At 47.5% G+C, this 12,253-nt stretch overlaps 1 protein-coding gene across 3 annotated transcripts in view; it reads right to left on the bottom strand.

Annotated features, from left to right (window-relative positions):
* GFRA1 (GDNF family receptor alpha 1) overlaps positions 1–1,063 on the bottom strand; it is a 202,851-nt gene extending 201,788 nt beyond the window's left edge. For 2 of the 3 annotated variants that reach the window (XM_045568235.1, XM_045568236.1), the window contains exon 1: positions 744–1,063. In XM_045568235.1, the coding sequence (XP_045424191.1) occupies positions 744–861 (118 nt within the window). In that variant the 5' untranslated portion in view covers positions 862–1,063. The remainder of the gene's footprint in view (positions 1–743) is intronic. The other variant, XM_045568237.1, reaches the window with a different exon arrangement.
* Positions 1,064–12,253: the final 11,190 nt, after the last annotated feature.

Here is a 12,253-nt window from a genome sequence, read left to right as displayed (position 1 = left end):
GGGAGGGCGCGCGCCGGGACGCACAAGGATATGCTTGGCCAGCCTTATGGGGCGCCCTGCTCAGGCAGCGGGCCCACCCCCTACACCCGGGACACCTTTCTCCCGTCCCAGGAAGTCCTACCCCTATCCGCTCCTCCTTGCCTGCGGGAGAGGGCTTTGAGCGCTGTGCCCTGGAGCTTGCGCTGTCCAATGCGCTCGCCAGCGCTCTGCCCCGCGCCGCCCCGGCTCCCGCGGCTCGCCGAGCCCGGCCCGGCCGAAGCCCGGAACCTTTCTGAAGAGGAGCGGAGGCCGGGCGCGTGCTGGGCGTGGGGCGGGCCAGCCGTGGTCAGCGGTTGGCCCGGCCGGGAGCGCCGAGACGCTACTCCGGGAAAAGTTTTCCCTTCGAAGTTTGCTCTCCCGACCCAAAGCTCGCCCGTACTCCATCTGCCCGCTGCGCCCCAGCGAGCCCCCGGAACTCGCAAGGGGTGCGGGGCCCGAGGCTGGAGGGCCCCTTAGTCCCTCTCCAGGCTGGGTCATTAAAAACCACAGAAAACAAAAACCAAGCACGAATAGCTGCAGTCATTGCCCCGCCGCCACTGCCTCCCTAGCCCGAGGATTCGTGATCCCCTTCCCCAAAAGGAAACTTCTTCATCCCACATCCACCACACTCGCGCCTCAATTTTGGAGCGGGGGGGTTGGGGTTGCTGCAAGCGACCCTCGAAAAGACTCAGCGGGTAAGAAAGCCAGCGGCGGTCTCGACTTACCCAGAAGCGGCAGCACGAAGTACAGGGTCGTCAGGAACATGGTGCCGGTGTGAAGCTGGTCCCCGCCCCCCAAAAAATTCCCGAACCGCCGCTGGATCTCTCCAAGAGAGCTCAGCATGCAGCGATCCCCCGACCGCCGCGCTCCTCTGGCCGCCCAAAGTTCAGCTCCATCCAGTGAAAGAGGAAACTCCGGGTCAGTCAGCCGCCACCGCCGCCGGCGACTCAGCTCCAGGAGGGTGGCGGGCGCGAGGGCGGGAGGCGGTTCGGCTTTTAGGGGTTCAGGTCCGACCCAACCTGGAAGAGAGAGCGCGTTTTGAAATGAGAGCAGAGAACGCTGGAGCCTCCCCTCACCGCCCCTCTCCCCTCCCCCGCTCCCGCCTTGGGGGACTTTCCAACGCCGGGGTGAGGACCCACCCCCACCCGAGTCGGGGCGCGGGGGGTGCATGTGCGTGTATTCCGGGGGGCCGCTGACTCGGGGGAGGGGGGCTGGAGAGGTCCGACGCAGGCTCCCAAAGTCCAAGGGGGTGTCGATCGGGTGCAACCCGAGAGGCTGAACGCAAGCAAATATATGAACAAACGGTACTTTCCGAGCGCTGCGAGCCGAGCCGGCCGCTGCCTGGAGTCGGAGCCCTCGGCGGCAGCTCCCCCGCCAGCCCTGGCGCGGAAAGAGCCCCTTCTCCCGGGAAGTTGGCCGCCCCCTCCTCGCTCGCGCTAGCTAGCTCGCTCAGCTGCCAGCCCTCCCCACCCAAACGACCAATCACTGCCCCCTGTCGCCGTCCCTCCGCCACACACACACTCCCCGGGGCTCGCCGCCTTGCACAGGCAGCTGGCCGAGGGGGAACCAACGTCCCGGCTGGGGCCGAAACCCGGCTCGTGCGCCCCTACCCGCCACGCGTCCTCTGCTCCCTCCCGGGTGTCCCCGCCTCTCACACACTCGCTGGGCGCCCAGGACTCGGGCGCATCCTCACCCCCGCCCAGGGCGAGCGCGCCGGCCCTCTGTCCCCGAGCAGGTGCAGCCCGGGGCCGCGAGCGCCCCCCGGGCCCCAAAGTTGGGGGACGCCTGCGAGATGGAAAGAGGTGGCCGGGGGGAAGGGCAGGGAGCGGCCACGGGTTCCCAAGCAGAACAAGAAAACTCTCAGCAAATGCCACCAACCTGGACTCAACCGACCGCGTCCAGCTGCGGCGAGAAGCCAGTTTATTTATTTATTTATTCTTGAGGGGTGGTGTCCCCGCCCCTCTTCCCTTTCCGGGCTCACTTTCTCTACGCTGGGAGTGGGGGGGAAGATGCGGTAATCTCCGAGAGCTCGTTGGAGGCCTGAGTTGGGCCAGGATGATTTCCGAGCAGAGACCCCCGCTCGGATGCACGTTAGGGATGTTAGTGGTTATTGGAAGCGGCGCGGAGGATGGCGTGTGCCGAGGCCAGATTTCTCCTGGCCAGAGGACCCTCGGTCTGCTCCCGCTCCCGCCGCCCCGCAGCGCACCGCCAGCCCGCTCCGGAGCTCGCCCGCACGGCCGCCACAGACTCACACGCCCGCTCGCGGTGGGACCCGGGGCTGGACCCGCAAGCGCGCACAGGACACGCAGAGCTCTGCAGCCGGCCGGGGTACTGCCAGACACCTACGTCCCCCTGTCTCTCTCTGTCTCTCTCTCCCTCCCCACATACATATGCACACACAAACCCAAAAGGGCACAATGCACAAGGGCTCTTTCTTTCTTTTTAGTGCAATGGAGCCAGACCCTTCTTCCGGACACAAAGTTTTTCCCCCACGTCACTCGCGGCAGTGACTCAAGACTTGGCGCGTTAGAGACACACTCAGACCCAGGCCCCCGAGCGGCGATCGCTGGATGCGCCCACCAGTTCGTCCGCGCCAGCGCGCGCTCATTCACGCTCACACACACTCACACGGGCCCACGCAGCCTCTACCTCTCTCCTTCAGCTTGGATGAGACAAAAGCGGAGCCCCCAGCCCACTGCGTTTAATCCCGGTCAGACCTGGCTTTGGGAAATTTATAAGCTGACCTCCATCTTGGCTGTTTCAAGAGTAAATTTTTTAAAAAAAAGCCCAATACGTCCACAGCCCCAACCCCTGGGACCTCTAGTTCCCAGTCGTGCTGCTCATCGCCCCCCCCACCCCCGCCACGCTCCCCTTCCCGCACGCTGGGGGGCGCCCGGGGCACCGAAGTCTACACGGGGTCCAGAGACAGAGTCTGGGGAACAGCCCGCAGTGGTGTGGGTGGCCGTCCCGCCACTCAGGGCTTGTATTCGGGATCTTTGCTGATGTCCAAGTTCATCTCTCAGGGAAACCGAGTTTGAATCAAGTCTGTGTGAGCCCAGCTGTCAAATCTGCAAGCCCATCAGACCAGACAATGGGCAGCCTCGGAGGACAGAAAAGAAACGCTCATTTTGATGGAGGGGGGTTAATTGAAAAGGGCACAGGCTTTGGTTGAAGTTTGAGGCCGGGGTGTAAGGGCGGGGAGAAAGGAGGAGGAAGAAGGAGGGTTGCTAGCTCTCCATTCAACTGCACATCAACCAGGCGCGCCCTCAGCTGCAGCGGCTGCTTGCGGGCGTGCTGCACATTGTTTGGAGTCGCTAACGAGTGTCTGTGCCTCGTTGCGAGCCCCAAACCCTAGGGACATCCAGCCGGTCTGCGTTCCTGGCTTGCTGTGCACGTGTTCCTTAGGGGCAGGTGTGAGGAAACTGATGCCTTCATCAGACACCCCTCCCCCAACACACACACACACACACACACACACACACACACACACACACAGAGAGTCACACCATACACGGATTTCTAGTTCAGTGTATCAGTTTACACTTGGTTGTTGAGTAAACAAAGCAAACATATGTCACATTTTTGCGACAGATGGTTCAAACCAAGGGCTACTTAAGTTCTCTTTCTCTAGCAGTGGTAACAGTCTAAGTTACAGGGTGGGTTAAGTGGAAATGTAATTAAGTCATCCAATCAGTTTCTTTGCCTTAAAGTTTATTCCCATATTTTCGCACACAAATCAGAGAAATCATGGGGAGGTGGTTTTAGGGAGAAGAGAGGTGAATATGAATTGAGTTTGTTTAAAGACTGCTCCTCCCTGGACACCCAAAACATAAAACTTTCTTTCAGTGTTCCATTTTATAAGTGGAGGAGAATATCTTCCTTTGGAAAATCAGTCACTGGAATTCCAATTTTCAGTAGATGGACCACTTGGGACAGTTGGATGACAATGAAGTTTAAGACATCATCCATACTTTTTGTACTCTTTGTTTAGAAGAGGCTCGGTGTTACCCTGTGTATCCCTCAGAAATGTTTTAAGTAAAATTTTAACAGGGTACGGGAAGGGTAGACCAAAAGCTCTCCAAGGGTAGAATATGGGACTTCTTTTTAAAGGGCAAATGGTCTCAACTTATGATGGTTCAACTTACAATATTTAGACTTTACTATGGTGCAAAAGCCCTACCCGCTCAGGAGAAACTATTTCAAGTACTCATATAACCATTCTGTTTTTCACTTTCAGATGAGATATTCAGCACTGTATTATAAAATACGTGCTGTGTTAGATGATTTTGCCCAACTGAAGGCTAATGTAAGTGTTCTGAGCACTTTAAGGTAGACCAGGCTAAGCTATGGTGTTCAGTAGATTAGGTGTATTAAAGGCATTTTTCACTTACAATATTTTCAACTTACAATGGGTTTTATCAGCGTGTAACCCAATTATAAGTCAAGGAGCATCTGTACTGACAGCTTCAAGAATATTTCAGAACCATTCACTCACACAAGTCCTTATTCAGTTCTTTTTTAAAATATTTATTTGTTTATTTAGAGACAAGATCTGTCTCCCAGGCTAGAGTATGGTGGTGCAGTCATAGCCCACTGTAGCCTTGAACTCCTGGGCTTAAGCGATTCTCTTGCCTCAGCCTCCAGAGTACTTAGGACTACAGGTGCACACAACCACACCCAGCTCACTTCTTAAATTTTTTGTGGAGATGGGGCCTCACTATGTTACCCAGGCTGGTCTTGAACTCCTGGCCTCAAGTGATCCTCCCACCCTGGCCTCCCATAGTGCTAGGATTACAAGCGTGAGCCACCCCGCCCAGCCTAGTCCTTCTTAAATTCTCACTGATGATGAAAACAGAGCTTTGTTTTTAGAAGATAATAATAAACCACTAGACACTACCACTATGTTGTCCAATATAATAGTCACTAGCCATGTGGCTATGTCAATGAAATTAATTAAAATAAAAGAAAAAATGCAGTTCCTTGGTAGCACTACCCACATTTCACGTGCTCAATGGCCACATGTGGCAAGCGGAGAGCATGGATAAAACATTTCCATCCAAGTTCTCATGGACAGCTCTGCCATATAAGGTTGGTGTGAAATTAGTTAATATGATGTACATATAAAGTACTTAGAATAGTGGAATAGTGTAGAGTGAATGTTTTATCATCAGCAACAGTGGTAGGTGTTGTTGGCAGGATAATGGTGATGATGATAATGACAATGACGTTGATAATGATGATGATGCCTTCTTACTCTCTTGAGGAAGTCGAAGAATCCATGAAGACACAGCCCACGGCTGGTGTGTTCCCCACTCAGGATGAGATCAGCAAGCAAAGCAGCCAAGGAGTAGGGGAACAAATATGTCAGGAGCTGTTCTTCCAAGGAGAGCTGTGAACAGGAAGATGCAGCCCATACTCTAGCCTAAGACTTCTTGTAATAAGAACTAATAAAAAAAAAATCACAGCTTTACAACTATCTCCACTAACTTCTAAAGGTGAGAGAAACACACGACCAGAAAGCCCCTGGGATATGGAAGATAGAAAGGCATTGTGACTTACTGTATTAATATTATCTCTGTTTCCTTGGAGCTTATCTGCTCCCATGTGTATGGGACTGATCTCAGGATGAAAGGTGACATGGAAATATCAAATATTATTAATAATTATAAAGGTTCATGCAATCCTCTGTGACATGTTTTCTCAGCAGAAAATTGGTTTTAATGCTACAAAATTAGTTTCAATCCACCCATAAGCACGTGAAGTGAGCAATTTTCTTGCATTTCTTGATGTAAGTGTATTTTCATAAGTTAACAGATGAGTCATCATGAGAATGACAGTTTTATTCTGTGCAGCATTTTGTCTTTTACTCTCGTTGCTTTGGCCCTATAGAGTATAACATAAAATGCATTCATTTTGTAAAACTATACTGCTCAAAAATCATTCAGATTTCCTTAACTCTTATTAGTCCATGAAAGTCCATCATTTGCCAGGCTTACTTCTGTAGCTACACAAAACCACTCACCAGGCCCTAAATGTGCTACACCTTTTTTTAGCTGCTACACCTTTGCCGCTTCTGTTCCATCTGCTTAATATGGGCTTCATCCTGCTATTTTAAGGTTCAGCTCAGCTGCAACAGGCCACTGAGGATAGGAAGGACCCCTCCGGTCAGGATTAATAGTTTCCTGCAATGTACTCCATGACCTCACTGGAATCTCTATCATATCTGCTATGACACTGTACTGTAGTTAGTTGCTCCATCTATCCTCTCAACTGGAATGTGAGCTCCTTGAAGGCAGGAAGATGTTCTAGCCATTTTTTTTTTTTGGCACCTCCGGAATTTAGATTGATGACTGACACAAAGTCACCCCCATTAAAAGTATATTGACTGCATGAATAAAGAGTGATGCTGTTTCTCCTTTTCCTCTGATACAATAATTGTATTGAAAGGTTTACATAAAATCCCTTTAGTATATGAACAATACTAACTATAAGTACCTCATACAATTACTGGTACTGCTGTTCCAATAATAGTATCAAATATGCATTATTCCTTTGGGGATATGACATTTAAATTTTTTTAAACAAAACCCATTATTGTAATAGAATGCTCTTTTGCTGGTTCACTTTAATAGTAACATATGACATATTTCATTTCTGGGAAATGATAGCTTGCCTTAGGTCATATTTTAAGGCAGAAAGCCAGAAGCAGAGTAACATTCTCACCTGAAGTTCTCTAATCACCTAGAAATGTGCCTCTTTCTGGGAGAGAGGGATTTATAAGGGGCGTATTACAACTACCCTGGAGCCTTCATCCTCAAAGGCAAATTTTTAAAAGCTAAATTGGCCCAAGAGTGTTAAAGATTCATTCAGTAACACACAAGCCCTCTTGCACTCTTTCAGAGAAATGAGAAAATAGTAATCATCCAAACCCGGAAAGCTGGTGTGAAGGTCTGATGCTGACACAGATCTCACCCTCCAACACTGGATTTTGACACTTGCCCTTTGGCAGTACAGGAAGAGCCAGTTGCTCTCAGATTTCAGAGCCCTTTTCCAGGCTGACTATGTTAAGATGTCTTTTGAGCATTATTTGCAAATGGAAGTTTCTTATTGGCTGCCAGGGTGCCTGACCCCTAGGAACCTATCTTAGGAAATCTGTCTTCCTCCTTAGTTTTTAAGTAATCTTCATTTCTTAGTACTAATAAGCCAGGGCAAGGATTTTAATGCCTTTGTGGAAGAATATTACATTTCATGAGAGTTGAAGTCATTTGTACTTTGGCCTTATGCCACAAAATGCATTCAAGGTGTGCAGCCCTGATGAAATAAAGTGCCTGTCATGTCTTCTTGCTTGAATATATGGCAAAAGATCCTGCATCTTTGGGGGACTTGCAAGGGTTTTCTCGTGATTGGATTAAAAGCCCTGTGCATTTCAGTCCTCTTTATCCGGGAAGACAGGGAACGCCTGCACGGAGGAAACGTCTCTTCTCTCCACCACTCTCCTAATAAGCCCTAAACCCTGTTCCAATGGGACTGTTGCTGCATAAGGGCAAGAGGGAAGCTTAATCCCCAGCTTTGTCCAGTAATTAGCCTCTCTCTCTCTGGAGGCAGCAAACACAGATGCCTATCCGGATGAGCTTTGGGACGTGGAATGAAAACAAGAATGAAAACACTGACTCATTTCTTCAGAAGCCTTTTAGCAGCCGTTAAGACAGAAACAACCTCTGATTTCTACTGATGCTCTTTAGGTCTGGAGTGGTGGGATGGGGCCTCTCCCACCGCTGAGGCAGCAGGAGAAGCAGCAGAGACAACCATGAACTCGGGGGAGAGTGGCTTGGGGGGGCGCCCCCCGCTGCAAAACTGAAGGCTCTGTGGCCAGTGGTGCAGCACTGTTCTTATCCTGCCTCTTACCCAAGCGTCTTTCAACAAATGCCGTGGAAATGCACTGTTTACCAAAACCAAAACCTCTGGAAGCGCTATAGTATGAGCCCACTAACACAATTAGCTTGCAGTTAATGACGGTGCCCCGCCAGAGCTAATTAAGCCAATGGTGCTTGTAGCACAAAGGATTTGGGGCCTGTTTTAAAGCATCTATTGTGACATCATTTAAAAGTCATTTCAAACTCCTCTAAAACTGTGGCTCTGAAAACAAATGCAGTGTAATGTTCTCAGAGTTGTTGGTTTTATTTTCCCCTGTCAAAAATCTGACAAAAGTCAGTTGAAACTGTCAAGGAAAAAACATCACACAATATGAGATTTTCCTCGAATTTGAAGTCTAGAGAAGGAATGACAAATCTGTTATATAGATTACTGTAGCACAAAAGTGAATTAGGAAAGTCTGGGAGATACACTATCACAATGAATATATGAGGTTGCCCTTGACACAGTTCATAAATTTTGAGGCCATGACAAAAAATTAAAATGAGATCAATTTGGTTTTGATCTGAATTATCTGTTAAGCTTAAAATACAGAAAAATCAATGGGATGGATATTTTGTGCGTGTTTTTTCTACACACAACCCATATTAAGAGACAAAGAGAATTTCATCTCATCACATCCCTAGAGGATCTCTTGGTAAAGGCTCTTCTAGCCTTCAATATTTTGTCTAAGTGTCAGTAGAAACTCCATCTATACTTTGTAATATTTCATTGATTGCTTGATTCATGGACTGGTTGCTTTGGCTGATTTGTTTTATTTTCTTGTATCTATCCAGTGGCTAATACTGCGATGGCACTGCAGGAATACAGGTAAATTACCTTGCCTAAGGTCAGACCTGAGTGCTTCCTTCCCCATGATGGAGACCCCTGGCTACTGCCTAAATTTCTTATCTCATCCTTGTATAGTAGTGCCTTTCAAATTGCAGCCTGTGCCCCATTCATCAGTCACAAACAACATTTATTTCACACAATATAAAAATACAAAAATGCATTATATAAAGTAGGAGTAAATATTGTTCCATAACACTATTGTTTCATTTCTGTGTGTGTATGGTGACTGTACTGGATTGTCATGTATTTCTTATTGTAAATTATGGTTTAAAAAATTTGAAAGCCGCTGCACTATATAAAGAGCACTTTTATTCTTATTTGACATTTGCCACCCAGAATAAAGACTACATTTTCCATCCTCTGTTGCAGCCAGTCATGGTCATGTGGCCATGATCTGATGAATCACATGTGGCAGCAATGTTGTGAAGAACCTCTGAGGGGGTGGCCTTACTCTACACATTGTTATCACCCTCCATCCTGCTTCTTGGTGTGCTTTGTTCAACCAGGCATGTGACGGCAACACACTAGGTATGGCAGAGCAACAAGATAGAAGGGGCCTGGGTCCTAGGATGACTTCCTGGAGCACAGCTGTCTGCCTGCCTTGGACCTTTCATCCCACACTATTATGTGAGAGACAAATAAATTTATCTTATTTAAGCCACTGTTATATTGGGTCTCCAATACGTACAGCTAGTTCTAGTCTTGAAGAACTAGTACACTCAATTTCTAATGAAAGAGAAATAAAGGAAAATATTAAACTCAATAAACAATTATTTACTGAATATCTATCATGGACTAGCCAGCCCTCTGCTAGGGTGCTTTGGGAAATATAGAAGAGTATTATGAATTAATTCTTAAATAATATTAAGAATAATATGGCTCTGAAGGAAAGTGCGATCTCATTGGGGAGATGAGCTGCATATCTGAAATAAACAATACTGTAAAGTAGTAGAAATAAAAATAACAGTCAGAGGAGACAGGTAGAAAGGTAGGAAATGCAATGGACCAATGAAATTGAGAGAAGGGGAGAAGAGAGGGTAATGGAGTAGGAGGAACATTCCTGAGAGTTTTTCAACTCCCTGAAGAACTGAAGTGAAATTAAAGACCTCCTAAATAGAAGTGGTGTAGCCCTTTCTGCCAAGTCTTCCCCTTCCAGCCCTAAACAGCACACCACCAGTGTGACCAGCAAGGGTTCTTGCCACAGCAGAGCTGCCAGTCTACAGGCATGCTCCTCACCTACATAGACTCATGCTCATTTGTCAAGGATCCTGTTGCCACCCTGACAGACCAAAGCCTAAGCCTCCTTTGTTAGAACCTCATGCAGAAGAGGATGCTGTCTTTGCAAGCAGTCACTCTGGGTTGGTGAAAATGGCTTCCTTTAGGGTCATACCAGTCCCACCCAGACACACGTCCCCTTAGGATGCGTTGGTCTTTGCCCTATTCTATGATTTTGGTGAGGCTTCTAATATTTCTCTAGGTAATTCGAGCTGCTAATGATGTGGATATTCTGTCTTCTGCATACCAACTAAAAGCCATTTAACACTTGGGCCTCCCTCCTTGGAAGATGCATGACTTGGAGATGTCTTGCTGGCAAGGCAGGGGTATGTTAAAAGGAAAAGTGTTATTTCAGCAGACTCGCCACAGAGGTATGTGTTAATTAAGTTAATTGTGCCATCAGTGATGCAGACGATGACAGTAACTGCTCCCCATAATGGGGCTGGGTTATTGCCATCATTTATTAAACGTGCTGGTTTTCTTAAATGCAGTCACTTCCCCTTATTCTCTAAGCGCGCACACACACACATACCCATGCATGATTTATAGTTTATCACTCACTTTCACATGAATTCAATTACATTATTGATCTTTATATCTACTCTGTGATGAAGGAGAGATGTTCTTTCCTTCACTGAGCTGATGAGGAAACTGAAGCTCAGAGTTGGCTACTCACTTGCCCAAGTTGAGAAGCCAAGTTCCAGGTCCAGTGGTCCTTCTCGTGTGCTGCACTTTATCCAAGATTCACAATATTCTGAAAGGCAAAAACCAAAATTTATATTCTATATCCCCTAAAACATTGGATTGACAAATGTTAAATAAATAATAATTTATATTTGAAAATAATTGGTAAATTGTCTAATTGCTCCATTCATGAAATGTTAGGGTAGTAATCTCATACGTATGAGCTGAACAAAACTAAACAGAATCTGTATAAATAACAATCTAGATAATTTAGAGAATTATTACAGACCTCTTTGCTACCTGCCCCTCCAAAATATTAGGGGTCATTTGACTTACCCTGAGTTATTACTGTAATTACAGTGGACTTTAGGAAGTGACTAAGAATGCCCAGTCAATACAGCCTTTCAGTTGACTTCACGGAGACTTATGTTGAATGCTTCCAGTTCCACAGTGAATGTCCAAGCGAGGGCTTACCAAATGATTATTCTACCAAAACCATTCCCTACCTTGCAGGCTAAGGGGCTGTCTTTAAAGTTTTGATATAATTAGTGTCCCCTGTCAAAACATAAACATTCTTGAGAGAGTTAATTCAGAAGCATTTTGGTTAATTGCACCTTAGTGCAGATGAGCCCCTTAGTTGGAAGGAAAAAGCACTATAGCACCACCATACATGGTGGTCTGGCGTGGATAAGCACCGAGCTCCCCAAAAAATACTCATTTCTGGAAAGAGGTGGTCAAGCCTGGGCTGGTGTGCAAGTGAAAACCCCAGCCGAGTCTCACAGCTCCCACATGCTTCAGCGTGATGCTTCTGACAAAGGTCCACCGAACTCTCACTTTCACCTCACGCCCAAGTAAGTTATAGAAGCAGAGATAGAAAGATTTTTCACCAGGTAACTAAAACTCTCTTGTGTGTCATCTTTTACCAGCTTCCTAGAGGAATTATCTTAAAATCTTGACCAGAAGAAATCGGAATGTTACCACTGAACCTGAGTAGGAGAAAGTATCAGAGAAGCTGATTTGTGCCTGAACTCACAATTTCTGGTTAGTGTAAACACTTACGAGCACACCTAGAATTTTGGCACATGCTAGGCAGAGGGTGACTACATGACCAGCTGCCAGTAAAAACCTTGGACACTGAATCCCGAGTAAGCTCACTTGGTAGGCGACATTTTACATGTCATCACAACTCCCTGTTGGGGGAAATAAGCACACCCTGTGTGACTCCTCTGGGAGGACTCTCGGAAGCTTGTGCCTGGTTTCCTCTGGGCTTTGCTCCAAGTGCCTTTTCCTTTGCTGAGCTAGCTTTGTCTCCTTTCATGGTAATAAACCACAGCCATGAACACAACTACCTGCTGAATCCTGCGAGTTCTCCTAGAGGATCATCAAACCTGGGGATGGTCTTGGAGACCCCCAACACAGAGATATTCTTAATGTAGTTCATAAAATGAACAGACAGTGGTATAAGATTGTAAAGGATTATGTTGGGCTGGTCAAGGCAAGGCTGGACTTGTGA

Source organism: Lemur catta, chromosome 14, assembly GCF_020740605.2.
Source record: "Lemur catta isolate mLemCat1 chromosome 14, mLemCat1.pri, whole genome shotgun sequence".
In the NCBI taxonomy this organism is placed as follows: Eukaryota; Metazoa; Chordata; class Mammalia; order Primates; family Lemuridae; genus Lemur; species Lemur catta.
Note: the sequence above shows the minus strand (reverse complement) of the source record. Positions and strands in the feature narration are given on the sequence as shown.